The sequence below is a fragment of the Cylas formicarius genome, unplaced genomic scaffold (genome assembly GCF_029955315.1).
Source record: "Cylas formicarius isolate icCylForm1 unplaced genomic scaffold, icCylForm1.1 PGA_scaffold_10__41_contigs__length_53128322, whole genome shotgun sequence".
Classification (NCBI taxonomy): domain Eukaryota; kingdom Metazoa; phylum Arthropoda; class Insecta; order Coleoptera; family Brentidae; genus Cylas; species Cylas formicarius.
Window position 1 is genome coordinate 10,917,863 of NW_026844214.1, and position 19,320 is coordinate 10,937,182.

At 32.4% G+C, this 19,320-nt stretch overlaps 1 protein-coding gene across 4 annotated transcripts in view; it reads right to left on the bottom strand.

Moving 5' to 3' along the window:
• The window catches only part of LOC132700301 (nephrin), a 539,288-nt gene that overhangs the window by 414,292 nt on the left and 105,676 nt on the right, over positions 1-19,320 (bottom strand). The window contains exon 2 of one of the 4 annotated variants that reach the window (XM_060667502.1): positions 8,410-8,442. The exons of the other annotated variants lie outside the window; for them this stretch is intronic. Within the exon in view, the coding sequence (XP_060523485.1) occupies positions 8,410-8,442 (33 nt within the window). The remainder of the gene's footprint in view (positions 1-8,409; positions 8,443-19,320) is intronic. 4 annotated transcript variants of the gene reach the window in all.

A 19,320-nucleotide genomic window follows, 5' to 3' on the forward strand; every position in this document is an offset into this window, starting at 1 on the left:
GTAACTTTGAAGTTCGACGAGATGTGAAGGACATTTTATACAGGGTGCATGCACAATTAAATTACATCGATTCGTTTCGTTCGTTTCGTCTCTTTAACACGCGAATCCGCGAAGCTCTTTTCTTTTATAATGAAAACCTGCTTCGCTCTACGCGCTACGAACTTGTCCCACCCATGACGATTTTTCGAAAGCAATCTTGTTATAATTCTATTGTTTCTTTCCTTTCCTTTATAATTTATGGTGGATAAGGATGTTAATAATAAAATATTAATAATAATAATCTGCGAAAGAACTATTGAACAATGTAGAAAAAATATAAAATTAAATTCAAGCATTAGTATTTCGGAGGTGTCAACAAGTCTGTCCTTAAAACGCAGTAGCTCCACAAATGCATAATAAATTGCCCTATAGCGTCAGTTTCTTTCACGGTCCGACAATAATCCATGATATATTTTTGCGTTAAATGACGCTAATATAACAATAATTACAAAAAGTTCCTTCTTGAGGCTTCATCGCAGTATTTTTTTTTAATACAAAATTTTAACTGTTAAATCTGTTCCTGTTTACGAGCAGTGTAGTCAGGTGTTGGTGAATTGGTCTAAATTTACGTAAAATTATTATTTGTACTGGACGATATAAAAAATACCATCAACATAGTAAAATTCATATAAAAATAAATTCGCTGGGGAACATTATTTGCAAGAATAAAATAAAATAAACTTTTAGCAAATGGTATCACTGAATTGCTAAACTTCGATTTGATTCTTAATGTGGAATAGTATCTTAAATAGGTTTTATAAACGAAATAGACTACAAACAACGACAAATTTTGTCTACATTTTTTTCAAAACACTACGAGTACATTCAGTGACTAATGTGTGACGTGATCATCAGAACTGACAAACTCTAATAATAATAATAATGTATTGATGCTAATACGAGAACTAAATTAAAATTAGGTGAAACAAATTTACGGAACATTGTCAACAGTCAACAATATATTAAAATAATCTAAAAGTAAATACAGGAAATTCATCATTAAAAGTCGTATACCAAAGAAAAATTCATTCATTGATAGTAGCCTAACAGCTATTGGGATTTGGTTAAACCGTTTGCACCCAGATACTCTAGCTCAGCCTGACATAGTTTTAGCCTACGGTAAGTAATGTTAACATCATCCCTACTCCTTGCGTTATATGTCAAATTATATACAAAGCAGATTTTCAAGGATATCGACCAGTGAAAAGATAAGTATTTTGTGTGAGCGGAAAGCCCTCCTCAATCCTCTCTGAAAGCCATACCCGCCACCAGTCTCATTGCCCTTCTTTGCAAGGTAAAGATCTATTTTGTTGGTGGCGAATGTGCGCACACTGCAATTGCATATCAGAGTATTGAGTGAACCAGTGCCTAATATGCAGTTCTAGGCACTTTAGGAGAAACACAAGAAGTCAGCAATAGTACGGCAAAAGCAGCTCTCCCGCACACGTACTCCATGGGAGTATCGAACTTAAGTTTGCTAACAACCTGAACACCCAGAAACTTAACAATCTCCACTCCAGGGAGAAGACCATGTTTAAGTGAAAAAATCTTCCCGACATTAAGCAATAACCTATTCACCCTCAACTAATCCTCAGCCTACAAACGTGTCGCCGAAAGTCGTTCCAGTGCAGCATCATAACATGCTGCACTACAGGAAAGAGATGTATCTTCCTCAAAGAAGGTATTAAGTTGAGTCCGTGTCCACTAATGGTGGGCTATTTATTACTAAAAAAGTGGGAGGCGGATTTTTAACATTTTAATGGTCGATTTAGATATTAGTGGTGTGTCATATTATTGGCAAAAATTTGTTTCCATCAATTTATATAAAATCTCTGACACTATAAAGTCAAGGCATATATAGTAAATTAGACGATTTTATTGCATTTGCATGATGAAATGGATTATTAGATAACGGAAACCTACCATCTATTTTAAGGCAGAACTTTTTCGGAATTTCGTGAAATATATCACACATGTCTTTATCATATACGTCACGAACGTTCCAGCGCTATACGCGTTCGAAGTAAAACATAAATTTATCGATAGGAATTGTATTTAACATTGCTCACGTTTCACACTGAAATTGAATTTCTGCTTATTTGTTTCGGAAGCGTAGGCGTTTTTAACAAGTTTTACACTTTTTTTATAAATAGTTTCGAGGACAATTCTATGCAACGGCAAAGAGCTCGCGAATTTCCGCATTTTATAAATTGAACTTTACGTAATATGCCACCTATCTACCAGATCTTGCTCGTTTGCTAAAAATATTCTTTGAGAATTTTACGAAACGAGATCCTTAAGGGCCACGTTTGACAACGAAATTAAATTGGCTTACAATTTTAATATAAAACTAGGTTATTCCTCGATCAATAGCGAATAACAGAATGGAAAAGAAAATATCTAGCAAATTTAATTTTTAAGTTTTGGTTCATTTTCGGCATTTCGGAAGGTCGTTTGATATGGCTCCTGCAAGCAATTACACAAAGAAGATGCTTAGTCAAAATATGTGTATGTGTATATAGGGTGGCCCGTTTATCTCGAAACCTAAGAGGGGGTTACAAAAAAAAAAGTTGTTTCTATTAAAATGACCTTTATTTTTTATCTTCCTACTGGTCACTTTTTTATATACAGGGTGGTAAAAAAAAGTTACATTTTTTTTTAAATAGATCACATACATTTTATTGCATTTTTAGATAGTCATTTCAAAGACAAATTCTACGATATAAATGAGTATGGGTCTGTGATGCGCCGTTTCGAACTTACTAGCGATCATCTTCAGAATTCGGGTTATGTTTAAACCATCATTGTTGAGTTGCTTATCAAATACGCGCAAAATGATACTTTCCTCAATTTTCTTAAATGAGACACCCTGTATATTATTGAGAATACATAGAAAATAGAAGTATATTTGATTAATATTTAGCTGGAATAAATAAGAACAACCATCGATGACATCCTGAAACAAATTTAACGTATGAAATTTTTAAAAATGCAAAATTAAATTGTGCTGTCACTTCAGTTTTGATATTCCGTAACGCTACGTGGCAAGCTGCGCAATCCCACGCTCCATTTAAAATTGAAGATGAGTGACTCGTTACTGAAAATTACCCGTTTATACTTCGGACGTCTATGGGTCAATGGCAATATTTAATTAATTAATGCATCAAAATGTCACCCTTTAGTCATCTCCGATTGCGCTGGAAGCCATTTTTCGCAATCACTGGTTCCTCTTAAAGCCCTAGCGTCAGAAGTATGTTTTTCATGCATGCAATCAACCGACAAAACGTTTAACGAAATATAGCTAAACATATACTGATTATTCTTGCAATTTCTATGGACTTGAATGGAAAAGAACTTATTTTGTTACTTAGCACTGTGGAGCCGGTGTTATTGAATGTCTTTGAATGTGGAATAAAATGTTTGATTGTTGAAACTAAAACAACTCCGAACTACCAATGAGTTTATTTCATTTAAAACTGATACCGGACAGATGAACATTTTTCCTCACTCTTCAATTAGAAAAATAGAGGCGATTTCAGAAATATTTAAAAAGAATATATTTTTTTTAAGTGAGAAAGTAATATGTTGTCAAATGGTGGGTTTCATCGCTTTGGCTTAATAAACAAAACAAGGTTTTCAATTAATTATGTACTGACGAAAATAATGATTTTACTAAATTTCAAATTTAATATCGTTCAATTAAACATCTGCATAGAGAACATAAAAATAGAATCTAGTGCTTTCTATGATGTACCTTGGAGCTAGTAAATATTCGAATTTCAGAATGCGTGTGAATTTACAAAAACATTAAAAATTTCTACATCATTAAAAATTTACGCTTCATGTACCTCGTAAATTAGCAAGATTTGTATAGAGCATGTTTGGCTCACAAATACCCGTGCAGTTATATGTCGGTATAATATTTAATTATTACTTTTAAATGTTTTGCCTATAGCAAGCGTGATAATAATTAAGATATTTCTTTGAATTTCTTGAAATTTCAATTCCTCTGGAATTCCTTCATACTGTAATAAAACAAGAATAAAATACCGAACGATGCTGGGTGTGCACCGCGTGGAGTGTGGAGCTTGAAGCTAATATTAAATGCTCGAATAGATATTAAGTTATATCCTCGTTTAATTTTTATTAAAAAACTACTTAGTCTTACTAAAAGATCATCAATTTGTGAATAATTTTTGACTGTAGCTTTCGGAATTGTTTACTAGCGATATTAAATATACCAAAAACGAAATGCTGAAGAAAGAATAAGGAAAATTATTATTAAATTTTCCAAAACCTCTAAAGATGGGTAGAGTAAAGGCATAATCAGAACCCGATGAAGATTCGGAAAATTCAATTAAAATATCCAAGATGCTGCCATTTTTTCAAAGAAGTAGTGAAAAGGAAGTATAAAAAAAAACTTTTTCTTACCAAAATAAAAAACATTATGTTTTCAAAAAATAAACTAACATATTATTTGGCCTACGGGTAAATAAGCATTCATACAAAAAACATGGTCAAATTAGAATAAAATTCTTGCTGCTTAGGGTCTTTTAGATAAGGAATCATTGATATTAGGTGCCATATCTTCTATGGTTTTTCCTTTCTTAAGTATCAATGTGCCAAGCCAAGTCTTTGGGAGCCAACTTTCATTCGAACGACTTTGCTAATATTAACTTGTTTGAGATTTAGTATCTTGCCAGCTACCGCTTGTAGATCAAAAATTTTCTCAATCTCAAATCGGCCTCTGTGTGTACTTGACAGTATTACATTGTGTAAGTCCTCAGGTACCATCGGAACGCACTTTCGCTTTCTTTTCTCGATCAACGCGAAATCCATGTCGCACTGAAGGAAGCTATGACCACTGACAAGGTACGTATGTTTAATAGTGTCAAAGAGTCCACAACTCACGAAAAACACATAAATAAAAAGAATCGTTCTGTTTTTATTTTGAGCAATACAGTTATCGTTCCGAACAACAACATTCTTTTTTTCTATAATGCCCCTATTGAGGACGCGTAATAAACAAAACCCAATTTCGTTACCGTCACGTCCTGCCAGCAGCACATGTATGAATGCCTGTTGTGCCCAAAGTTGATTCCTAGGTTGTAGAATGAAAGTTGGCTCATGTAGAATATGTCAGAGTGGGTCAAAATCGGTACGAACATGACTTGTTCTAAATCCACTGAAAACACACTCGTGGTGCGACTATGCAATATCTCTTTTCACGAGCATACACGCTGCTTCTGGCTTTCTATGGCGCACCTCCAGCTTCAACTTTGCTGCTCGACTTCTTTCACCCTGCGCTTTTATTTTGCAATTTAATGAGTCACATTTACAACACTTTTTTTAAAACTTGTAGGTGACCAAACTGACTGAATATTTCTGATTCTTCTCGGGGTATACTATGTATATGCTCTCTAACAAGTTGCCTATAACACTGAGTAAATTTTCCAGGAGCTGTACGAGTTCTCATATCTTTATAAACGCCTTTGTCGCTTTTTTTCCTTCGTATAATAGTTTCCAAATGCTTTTTTGTCAAATCGAAAATATTCATACAACTACAACATTACCCTCTCCGTCTGGAAGGCTATAGTGAGTGTTACATTGACGGTAGCATACGTTAATATTCCAACGTGCCGAGCCAATCAGAAGGCAGGAGCATCAATGTAATCCGAAGCGCGCTTCGTTTGATATCGAGTTTAATCGTATAGCAGCCCGCCAATTTTAAACGGTAAATTTAAAAAAAATTTTTTTTTAGATTTCTCAACAACACATTATTAACTTTTAAATTTTGCATCTTTTTTTCTTCATTTAACCATTTTCGTCTCTCTTGTGGTTTCTAATATCCAAATGACAGACATTTTTATCTTGGACACACTATATCGCACAACCACACACATCTTAAAAAATCCAAATTATACAGAAGAGGGAAAATAAAATACGGAAAGCTAAGAAACTAAGAAACTAGTTAATTCCACTGTTATGTCACTTTTCAAATGGTTGTTTAAATTCGGTAAAGGATTTTCGCATAGACTTCCATATAAAAATTGCCTTCCACTTGAAAAGGCATTATTAATTCATAAGAGTTATGTATGCATTAAAATCTCACCAAACCAATATTTGTTATTTGGCCCCTCGTTCGCCAGACATCACTCCACTTCATTTTTTTATATGGGGATATTGCAAAATTACGTTTTCTCGTGAGTTTTTGAGACTGAGGATCAACTAAGACGATTTCAAGCCTTTTAAAACATTGCAACTGATATTTTAATAAATGTTTTAAATTCGACATTTACACAAGGTGTTATCTGTGTTCATTCTTTATAATTCTTTTTTTGCGTTATAAGTAATTTGTTAAATGAATTTACATGTGATGTGATCTACCTATTTCATATTTTTTTTATTTATCACGACAAAATATTAAAAATTTAATAATAACTTTTTTTTGTGATTTACACATATGAAAAAATAAAATTGATTTCGCCGAAACAAAAAGTCGTACTTAACACTTCTCAAAGCTATCTTGTAGAGCTCAAAAATTGGCAAATAGAAAACGATCATTATTTTTGTATATCTCTTTAAATACACAAAAAAAAAATGTTTGAGCTTTCTGAACAACACATTATTAACTTTTAAATTTTGGATCTTTTTTTCTTCATTTAACCATTTTCGTCTCTCTTATGGTTTCCAATATCCAAATGATAGACATTTTTATCTTGGACACACTATATCTCACAACCACAAGAAGACTGACACATCTTAAAAAATCCAAATTATACAGAAGACGGAAAATAAAATACAGAAAATTTTATTACCTCTTACAGGGCTAAGAAACTAGTTAATTCCACTGTTATGTCACTTTTTTGGCTTGAATTTGCTTCATTAGTTTAACTTATGCGTTTTCTAAATGGTAGTTTAAATTCGGAATAGGATTTTCGCATTGACTTCCATATAAAAATTGCCTTCCACTTGAAAAGTCATTATTAATTCATAAAAGTTATGTATGCATTTAAATCTAACAAAACCAACAATGGTTATTTGAACAGAATTTTATGAATTATGCTAACTCGTAAAACTAGACAATGGAAATTGAAAAAAATGATTAAAATAACCAAAACATAAATTCCAATGAAATAATTTCAATAAAATAATTATTTAAAACAGTATCTTAGTTAAAATTCCGTAGTTATAAAGTATTAAAATAGTTTTCACTTTAATAGAACAGACAAAATTAATTTACCTACCACAAATTTGAACTGACATTTAGTTCAAAGAAAAATTCAATATACTTTCTGTTATTACTGTTATTATTGATGATATAGATCTCCATAAGGTTCTGATATCTCATTACAATATTGCTGTTGTTTTGTGTCCTAGTCGCTATCAATATAGCTAAAATAATTTTGCAAAATATCGGTACTTACAATATTTTGAACTTACTATTAATAATTGAGTTAGTTTACCACTGAAATTTGAGGAAGTTTTACAAGTACGTTTTGCAGCCTGACAGAATTTATTATTGTTAATTGGCTGATTCCTCTTTGTTTGTAACCAATAAATTTAGTATTAGTTTCCCAAGCGATGAAATGCTTATGCTATTGTTATCTAAAAAATACAAATAAATACGCGCATTAAAATAATAAAATTTGCATTAAAATATTTTAGGAGTAGGACAAACAGAAATTGTGACGTATTTGAAATATGTGACGGTTAATAAAAAAAAACATAACATAAAAATTCATTTTGCCTTCTTAAAAAAAAATTGTCATAACAATGCAAGGAAAAGCAACAAGACGACATACGTAATTCGAACTGCGTCAGTATTGCTGGCGCACTACTGCTCTACAGGTTGGTAAAGGACTGAGATATGACGCCCTTCTTGATCATTGATGTACCATTCCCGTCAATTCAATTGTGACTCGTTGCGCTATCTAGCGCTTTACCATTGAACTAAAATTATGACACAATTTCCTGCTGCAGCACATCACCCAAGACGTGCCTTGCGGGTGTGCGATATAGCTTCTTCGAAAGTGAGAAATCGACGATGTTTTATACCTGAACATGTTTTGATTTGCGTAAAACGAGTACTTGGTCCATATCGATATCTGAAGTATGTTGCTTTATGGCGGATAAGTTATGGGACGCCCTGTATAATGTATAATTATATGATAATGTATAATTATTATGATGCATGAATGATGATAAATTATATGAATTTGACACTTATTTTAAAATTAAAATGTGACTGCAAATCTTTCTGAAATTTGTAAATTCAAGACTTAAAAATAAGCAACGTGTTCCGTTAATACAGACTGCATCTAATTGATAAATATTATTATTAATACCGCAGAGTATAAGTGGACTTACCGTCACCGTGTTTGAGGGGAAGCTGTGACGTACCTGGAAAAACAAAAAAACCAATAACCAATTAGAAGTAGAAGAAGATGATTTTTTATGAAAAATTATAAGCGTCTTGCAAAAAGTTTTTGGTTGTAATTCCCACGTGGCATACTACACAATAGAAAGCTTTCAATCATAAATTTTAACATCAAAACTAACCAAACCAAACTTTTTTTTCAAAATTCACTTGTTGACATTGAATAATTAAATTATTTGCCGTTCGACGCTATTCATAATAAATTCGCGGAAAATCTGAAATATCCTATTTAATTTAATGAAATTGTTATTAATGTAATTGCGTTTACAACCATAATTAAAAGATAACCAAATAGAAGCAGGGATCATTATTTACGTATTCATTGCGTTACACAATTCTACCCGAATATTAAAATAAATGCCGTGCCGCGAAATATAGGTCATATTTTATATACAATTCATGCCTTCATAATCGCAATGCAATTAGCCGGGGTTGGGAACCCTTTTAAAAATCAATTTACCTTCACTTGCCCTGAAAACTTACAAGTTCCCCGGAAGTGTGTGCACAGATTTAGAAGGCGAACGAATTTCCGGAATATCGCTTTAGGGGAATATGGAATTTCGATGTATATTATTATCGGGCTCGAATTAAAGATGAATACTAGAATCGATCTTTTAAACCAACGATATCATATGGGGAAGGGGCCACCAGCGATTTATCGAGGAAATCGTAGATGTTTTTTAGTGAATTCGAAGAAAATTCGGTATTTCCTCAAGATTAATTTTCTCAAAATAGTATATATCAGTTTAGATTTCTAACTAATCAAAACAACCTTTTATAGTTTTGTTTTGTGTGACATTTTGGGTTCTCTTCTTTCAAGAATATTATTGTATACAGGGTGGCTGATAGTGTGGCAAAGTCTTATCACTATTTATATATCACTTATCACTATTTATATAAATATTTTATAAATCATTATTGAATTGTAAAACTTAGTCTTACTTGTGCCTTAATGTTTAAAATTAGAATTATAATTACTTTTCAGCAGTGTTAGTTCTTGAAATTAGCTAGTGCTTTTGAATTTGTCACTTAGAACATTATTACTCTTCGGAGTTGCAAAAATAGTTGAACTGCGTTCGAATATGATTCGAGTTGGACAGTCAACAGTATACCGAATTGTGCAGGAAGGAAAGATACCGCAATAAATGAGAATGAAAAAATAATACAGTAATTTTAATAATCTTACTTAAAATTTTGCAGTTAAATAGCTATTAAAATAGTTTTCATTTGAATAAAACAAACAAAATTAATTAACCTACAACAAATTTGAACTGACGACATTTCAATTTTCAATATACTTTCTATTATTACTAGCATAGAACAGCGTTTTATTATATTATATTATAGTCGTTGTCGATATAGCTAAAATAACTTTGCGAATTATTGGTACTTACAATGTTTTGAACTTCAGCAGTATCATTAATAATTGAGTCAGATTTACCATTGAAATTTGAGGAAATTTTACAAGTGGTTTTGTCCACTGGTAGAATTCATTATTATTGTTGGTTGATTCCTTTTTGTAGCCAATAAATTTAGCATTAGTTTCGCACGAGATGAAAACTTTATGCTATTGTTATCTAAAAGATACAAATAAATACGTGCATTAAACTAATAAAATCATGCAAGAATTAAGTATCTCAAGACCTGTTTTAAAAGTAGGACAAGCAGAAATTGTAATCTATTTCAAATATGTAACGGTTAATACAAAAACATAACATAAAAAATTGGGTATATATCGATTTAAATTTCATCACGTGATTCGACAAGGCCAAAACAATCTTTTATAGTTTTTCTGTTTTGTGTGATATTTTGAATTCTTTACATACTTTACTTAATGCATTACTATATCCTGTTTCCTAATGCGAATCGTTATAAATCATTATTGAATTGTCTCGGCCGTCTTAGTCTTACCTGTGGTAGGTAAAAGAATAAAAAATAATTTGTCGGTGATGGCTTATTAGCATTTCGATCAAAACGCACTGGAGACTATCATGAAGCAATCAATGATGATGTTATAGTCATATCACTCGAGAAAAAAATGACACCGTTCATGTTGAAAAACTGAATTGTAAATTGGAATACACCTCTTTGTAGGAAATTTGTTGCCCACAAAATTGCTTCAAAACGAAATATAAGGGTGAATTAAACCCCATAGAATTGGTATGAAAGCAAGTAAAATGTTTTGTAGCAAGGCATAACACCACTTTCAAAAACAGGGTAGTTGCAACCTTCTTGCAAGAAAGAATAAAGAAAGTGGATTGTGAAAAATGGAATAACAGCGTGGAACATGTGGCTGAAATAGAAGAAAGAATGTCGGCATCTTAAAGACACAGTAGGGCCCCTTAATATTTATCTGGACTCCAACGACTATAGTTCATTTGACTACTCGGAACATGATGACTAAAAATTACAAACGAAGTTTTGAATTAAACAGTACATTTTTTAAAATAATAATATTCTTACATTTTTTTTTTAATTATTCTTACTACTTATTAACTGGGTCTTAGAACAATTAATATTTCCAGTGGCTGCCCATCTCAATAATTATAATCATGATTAATTATTAATATATTAATTATTCTCATAAATTACTTGAGTAACGCTCCTGTCACATTTCTTTCATTCACTAAACTGCCTCTCAGGGCATTGTATTAGGGCCAGTACTTTTCCTGTTGTAGATTGACGGTTTAGAGTTTGCGTGGTTCGGACGACTTCGAGAAAACGTGTTCACAAAGTTTGCTGATGACTTTCAGATATTTATGATGAGTAGAGATTTATGTATGGAAGAAAAATGTACCGTGATTTTGACTGAAGTGAACTTATGGTTTAGTGATAACAACTTATACCTTAATCCACTAAAAACATCTTTTATAAGATTCCATATAAATACTGATAATTTGCGATCGGTATATGATATGAAGTTTCTTGCCAATATTCATAGATAAAAAGGTGAATTTTAATTTAAACTTGTCTTTGGTATCAGGGTTGGGGCCAATATCTATTTATTACATAACCTGAAGGATATTTTAACATCTTTTAAATATGTGTTTATTAGGTTCATGTCGAGAGTAGAATTAGGTATGGGATAATTTTGTGGGGATGGTAGACTGACTTATTCGACAAATATGTTCGTGGTTCAAGAAAGGGCCAAATGTATGGCTGGTATTTCCAAATCTACTTCTTGGAGAACTTATTCTAAAAAATTTGATATTTTAACATTGTATAGTCTATATGTGTTTGAAATGTGTGTTTGTGTTTGAAAATAAATCAGGTTTTGTGTTGAAGAGTAATTTTAACTAAGTGAATACAAGATCCAAAGACGACTTTAGACTTCCTTATAGAATCCCAAGTGTAAGTGGTTTGCGATATTTTACCCTCTTGCCGAAAGAAACGAAAAAGTGTGAGAATTTATGTGCATTTAAAAAAATGTTAAAGTAATATCTTGTGAAGAGTACTAGAGTTAGTTTTTTTCCTTCCTTGCTTATAGAATACTGTTTGTTGGATTGTATTATGCGTCAGTATTTTTTTTTTGTAAAATTCCTATACAAACATATTTGTCGATTTAGATAATAAAAATTGTTATTGTTATTATTATTATTATTATTATTATTATTATTATTATTATTATTATTAATATTTTAAACTCGTTTTCCTATTGTGCGCAAATTAGCGGTTTCTAAATTTAGAAATAGTTCGAGATGTGTAGGTTTTGAAATCTGAAATACGGAAAACGAACATTGCAATTTGTTTGAACTTTAGGATATAACTTTTTACTTGACTACCCTGGTTAATGATCCCTATCATTGCAAATTTACATTTCATCTGACCACTCGAAACTTGATGTTTTACAGTTTCAAATGAAGTTGTAATTTAAATAGTACATTATTTAAAGTAATAATGTTATTACAATTTATGTATTTTCGAATTATTCTTACTTATATAGAAGTGTTTATTTGCTTGATATTCAAATAATTTATATTTCAATTATATGCCCATCTCAATAATTATAAAAATGAATAATTAAAAATATATTTATTATTCTTATCACTACTTGTAGTTACCACCAAACTCGTCTTTCTCTTGTATGAGCTCAAGGTATAGGTATTGTTCTAAATGTGTAGATTTAAGAACCTGAAATACGGAAAACTATCATTGAAATTTTTCTGCACTTTAGGTTATATAACGTTTAAGTTGATCGCTCTGCTTAATGATCCCTACCACTGCAAATTTATATTTTATTACTCTCCCGCATCAAGAAACTAGATAAAGCACCTGAATCAACATTTTTTGGCGGTTTTTTATAATAATTATTCTTAGATTTTGCCGGCAGCACAAATTACAAAACATTTAACGCAGAATTTTTAAAGGCTGAGGAAAAAATTCTAGGTTTGAATTCTTTAAAAATTTAATAAAATTGAACTCCATTAAATATTCAGTGTTTAACCTGCGTAAGCGAAATGTATTTGCATTTTATATCGTAATTTTGTGTCATTTTGTTATTTGTCAAACATGGTCTTAATATTTATTAATATTTAATTGTACGGTATAGTTTGTTAAGTTATTGTAAGACCAAAAATATAGTGCATTTATTGGTTTGACGTTGCCTGAAATTGAACTTAACGAATATTTGTAGAAACTTGAAATTTTTATTTGAAACGTAAATGGGCCGTTTTAAATTTGATTAAGCATTGATGCTTCGGGATATTTTCGAATAAGTAGAAGCGTTTATTTTAACATCAGGTAATATATATATCGTTCTTAATCGTTCTGATTCTCGAGCTTTGACCTTGCGATGCTGTTTTCACTGGATGGCTCAAAGGCTAAAGTAAGTTTGAAAATAATCATTTTTGGCTTCTGTGCCTGTCGATTAACAACATTCTTCTTCTTATATTTTTGTGTCTTCTACGTATTTCTTCGATTTCTAAGCAACAACAGTCTTGTTTAAGACTATATTCGCGGTTCGATAGCACAACAAAATGGACATGAAATCTTCAAATTACCCCTGTAGCATTGTATATTTAACCCGATTGAGATCAAAGCGCATATAAGAAGAAATAACACTACACCATTGATACTTTATTATTATTATATTGAATATTTTGTATATTAATAATGACACTATATAGAAATTTTATGAAATAGAACGTAATAATATGTTACTTTGTACTAATTTTTTTATGTACATATCTTAGGAATTGCTAGGCAAAAAAAAAATTGAAAACATACTGTGGTATATGTAGATAAATTTCTAGGACGGTCCTGTAATGGTTCCGGGAAAGGGTTTGCTCGGCAGGATGTTCTATAAGGGGCTGCAGTTTTGGAGTAATAAATTGTACGTAAAGTTAATCACAAGATCGGTTGTAAAAAACACAATATTTCTGGTCATGGTATACCAATAGTATTTCCATATAGTCAGTTATTCAGGATAGATGACGATTGCGTTAGCAATGACGCAAAGCGTATTCTTACGGCAACTGCTGGTGGCATCATGATAACGTAGTCTTCATCTTTCCTGATTTCGAGTTATATCAGTATTGAGTTTTGTTTCACTGTTAGCCGAGTATCGTGATATTTATATTAGTGTCAGTTCAGCAAACTTTGCCTTTAAAGGGAGTTTTCATTAAGGATTGACATTCGATTGTTTTAACTCGGTGTTAATGAAGTGCTGCTGGTAATTTTGAAATTAAATTTATTGCCACCTATTATGTTAACATTTACCGCGCTTCGTTATCCATTGTAATTTCTCAACGTCCCTTCGCTCAAACTCCGTCAACGGACTACCTATATATGTATCTAAGCAATTTAAACTTTTCGACCGACACCTGCTAATCTTAGCCTCGAGTCGAGTCGACACAAAGCACGTCAATTGACGGCTCCTAAAACCAATAGAATGCACGTTCGAGTGTGTGTAAAGAGACCAGCCCGGGGCTCCGATCGGCCCTTTCAAGCCATCCAATATCCCTTTTTGCACGTAATCTACCGAAGGAGATAGATTGCTCTAGCATCGAGTGCGCGCTAATCCTCGAAGTACAGCCGTAGATACAAGACAAAATTACGGATATAATCTTTTTAGTACGTTATTCGGCATTTCGCGACAGAGGGCGTTGGACAGTTCCAAGATTAAGTATTATTAGAAAAGTAATCCGTAGAAATGGGCGGACGGAACCGCTGAGGTAACGACCACCACTTAGCTGTTATCTATTCCAACAAGAACATGGACCAATTAAAATATTTGCTGATCAATTTTAAATGCAAATTAATGGCCTTAGCTTGCAGTTATTCAGCCGATTATGTATTTAAAAAAAAATGAATCCATGAAAATATTTGCAACATCTATATTTCGATATCGATATAAATTCATTATAAATAAACACTACTCATTCGCTCTATTCCAGATTTCAAATTCCAAATTTATACTTCCTATAATTTTTTTCAGCATTTTCCTCTGAAGTTTTAGTTTGCTCCCAGCTAAATAAATTTTGGACGCAGGCTGTGCTAGCAGACGTGTTTCCTTACGACGTCTCACTCTAGCTATTTTTTATTTACGAGACGCATGACCTTCGCTGCTTTGCGTGCTTCCTTTTGACCCGAAGGTCCGCCTCGTTTAAATATACATTAACATGTAAATATTATATTAGAGAAAGGGAAATGAACCGAGTGGCATCTTATATGACTGATTCATTAACTTGGGGAAATTTGGCATTTTGTCGACCTCAAACTAGCAGTGAGGAGTAATGGTTTTTTCTTAAAACCATGATGTTGCGTGGTTTTATGAACGTAGGCTCACGTAGCATCCTTACCGCCCTCGAAATGAGTCAATATAAATATATATTTCAAAATTATATTAGCGGAAGAGCAGCTAAATGATGGAACCTGTCATTATGAAACAAAATACAACAAAATACCGGTCTTCTGGAAATGAGATTTCTCGGTGGTGGTTATATAGGTTATATACAGCGAGTTATCTAACTGAAATTATAATATAATCTAATTAGCGAATCTGGACCCCACTCAAATGCAGAACTAATATTCTAATAGGTTAAAATCGCATAAACAGAAGGCTATTTTGCCGATTTGCAGAAAATATTTAATATTAAGCATTTATTCTATTTCTGATACACAATTATGGTTAACATAATGTACTCTGGTTACTTTAAAAAAATTGATAAAATCGATTCTTTTCGAAGGTATACGTGCTCCACACTAAACTCGAGATTTCAGTAACGGTAAGCCCTAGAGGACCGCCCTTGGTACAGAAATGATCGGCGTCCAAACAATTTTTTTTTGTGTCTGTCCGTTATCCGTTTCTCTGTAACCTGTCATTTTCAACGATAACTTCCGAACGGTTTAAGCAAGACATTTTTTTGTAAGTTTAGAAATATAAGCTCATTTTAAAGAAATTAAAGGAGGAGGGTAAAGAAAGTTTTGGCTGCTATAGTACCAAATTTGTTTTTGTTAAAAAAAAATGAGATTTCAACTTTATAGTATACTTTTTTCATAGGATATGTCGATTAAATAAAATTTTCGCGGACTTTCTACGAATAAATGATGGGATTAAACGGAGGGAAGTCGATCGTAATTTCCCAGTTTATTGTCTAATCGAAATAAAAATCTGCAATTCTAAAAGAGGTGAAAATAGAAGGAGAACTGCCGGTTTATACTGTAGAAACCATAATTTAAATCAATCCATGTTATATCTGATCCGGATTACATTAATGAGCCCAGAGAGTATTATTATCGACTTCCCTGTTTCCAGGAACGGCGAGAATGCATTATAGCCATAACCGTCTCGCACATCAGTTGAGGATTACCCGATAATTGCTGAAAATATGAATATTTTATTAAAGACAATGCAAAATACATTTTTTGATTTTTTTCCTAAATGTTATGTATTTATTGGTAAATTCTTTTCATTGGAAGACTTTACGAGGGATATCGCCAAATAAATTGTGAACTTGAAGCAAGATATTTGTAGAGAAATGTATAAAAATGATTTTGATTTTCGGATTTATTTAAAAAGGGCACCAATATTTTCAATTCAATCAATTGCTGAATCTCCAATTGAGTGGAGAGCAGGATTTGGCCATATAATTCGTTTAAGAAGATTATACAGGCACTCTTTAGAAGTGGCATCAGTACTCTTTAATGACCAGTTTGGTATTAAATTGTGATTCAATATGCTGGGCAATAAAGCCAACATAAGGATAAAGATATTGCATATGTACCACTCAGCTTTACTCTTAGCGTAATGGAACCGGCAACCAGATGTAGAGCCAGTAAGTCTGCCATTGCGAGTACATCTATTTGTCTTTGTTAATGTTCGGATTCAATGTTTACGAAGAATCCCAATTGCTAGGAAATGGCTTTACACTTTTAAACACTTTTTAGTTTACTGCATACGGAATTTGCTTCTGCTTTGTGTGCTTAATTTGATTGGTTAACACAGCGTTAAACTCTTTCTAGTTGATACGTGTACGCGAAAATAAAAATAAAAACTCAATAAATGCAAACATTGCATGTCATGTGGTGTAAATTCACTCAGCTCTTGGTATATTTAATTTTAAGATGTTTTTGTTTTTTTTTGAATATTTTTATAAAGATATTATTTTGGGAAATATGACTCTACGAGTATATTAGCTACATTTATTTATTTCGATGAAAGTTATAGGAAGTTTCGAAATTAAATAAACTAAAATTGAAATAGGTTCTAGGAGCAAACCGCCCATCGCTTGCTTCATGAAACATGAAAAAACTTGATGAAAATATAGTTTTTTTTTAATAAAATTTTAGATCGAACTTTATGACTTAATAACTTATAACGGAATTTCTTGAGATAGGTGATATCCTGTCAGGTTATTTTATTTAATTAGCAACGGGAAAAATTGAGTTAAACCAAAATTTACTAATTGCTTAACTTCCAAAGTCTCCACAAATTTTACACAAATATAGGTAAAAGCGACACCAAAACGTACCTATCAGTTGTTGGTTACCAAAAAACACTAACTTACCAAAACGCGTTGATACATGAGAGGCATGAAAAATTGTGGCAGTGGAGAAACTATAGTTTGCTAACCACTTAGTATGAAAATTCGTGATGATCGTGGCTGTTATGCTCGTCCAGATCATTCCCACTCATAATTTTCCACTCCAATCGAATCTTCATTTTAACTTACTATACGGGGTGTTTTATATAGTGTTATACATGTTTTTTAATAAGTGTCCGATAGGGCGACAAGCATTAAAAAAAAGTCTATATTTAGATGAAAAAGGATATGCGCGAGATAATCAAATTTGATTTACAGATTAATTGTGATTAAAAAGTCTTTCAAATTTGTGACTTTGTAAAGAGGTAGCGTCCACTACAATAAAATGTGAAACTAAAATCAAATTTCAATTTTATGATTGTTTTCAAAAATTATTTAAGGAATTTTTGACACCCTACTAACCTTACGACCCGTTATATAAATGACATGTTTTTTTATGGTGGCACCAATATAGAATAAGTTACAATTTTCAGAATAAGGTCAATACATAAAATCATCAATTCAAATAATTCGCTCTATACATGGTTACGCCAATGATGCCAAACACCTCCACCTGACCGGATAGCAACTTATGGAAGTGGATTTCAACCGGAACAGGGGAAAAGCTCGAAATTTACGATCTGCCGGCTTACTCTTCGAATTTATCCTTTAGCGGCTTCTCTTATTCCCGACTTAATCTTGATTATTACCCAAGAACGACCGCATTTTTTATGTGCTGCTTCAGATAAGATATGAGCATCATCGTGTTCGCCCACCCACAATAACGAACGAATTTTCTACAATATTTTTATTCGGAAAAAGAAAATGGATAATTTGACCAAACGCACATACAATTCGCGAACCATAATTAAAATAATTAATATCACCAATGCTTGATGATTGTATTCAAATTAGACTAATTTAAAAATAAGGATTCAAACACAAAAACAAATGATTCAACAAGCAACATGGCCTCTGGAAGATCGTCAATAAGTTTGGGTGAGACATTTGCCTGGATCTCGTTAAATGTCCTGGGAAAACGAGTTAAGTGTATGGAGATAGTAGCAATAAAATGGTTACTTGGAGAAATTATGTAATAGCCATATGGTAACCAATAGTGCCATGTCCCACTATTGTTCTAAGTAGTTATCTTAAAGTATGCAGGTTGCTGAGTTAATACGCCCTTTAAATTACTCCATTTATGTAAAATATTAATACGTTCCAAATGAATTTCTCCGAGAAAACTGATATAGGCAGGTTTTGTGTACTACACTCCAACCTTCTACTTAAACCCTTGTTCTGCGCATTCCCTTTGATGTAGGCTTGCTCAAAGGAACGTAAATTATTAATTATACTTAATTAACAAAGAACCACCAAAAAGGCCGCATCTTAACTTTTCATTTTGGCAAGATAATATAATGGCGTTTAGTTGATGTTAGGAACAATTTCACTCCAAAACGTAATACACTTCTGGTCACCAACAAAACTGGGTGATTTAAAACGTCAACGCAAATAATGCTATATATTAGGGGATTTTGTCATTTAGCAATAAAAAAGTGGATATCCCGGGACCCCCTAAACAAACAGTTTTTTCCATTTAGTCGTGGCAACGCTCGCCCGGCTGCGCTACAATACAATCATACGTTTCCTTTTAAACAGTTTTGTCATTTTCCTTGGTTAAACAAGCTAAATTAATGAATGCTATCTTTGGTGTCACAAAAGCATCGTATTTGTTAAACGGCTGTCTGGCCTGATGACAAATTGCTTCCACCACGAATAAAACAAAGCCGAAATGGCCTCTGTTTAAAAAATAACGAA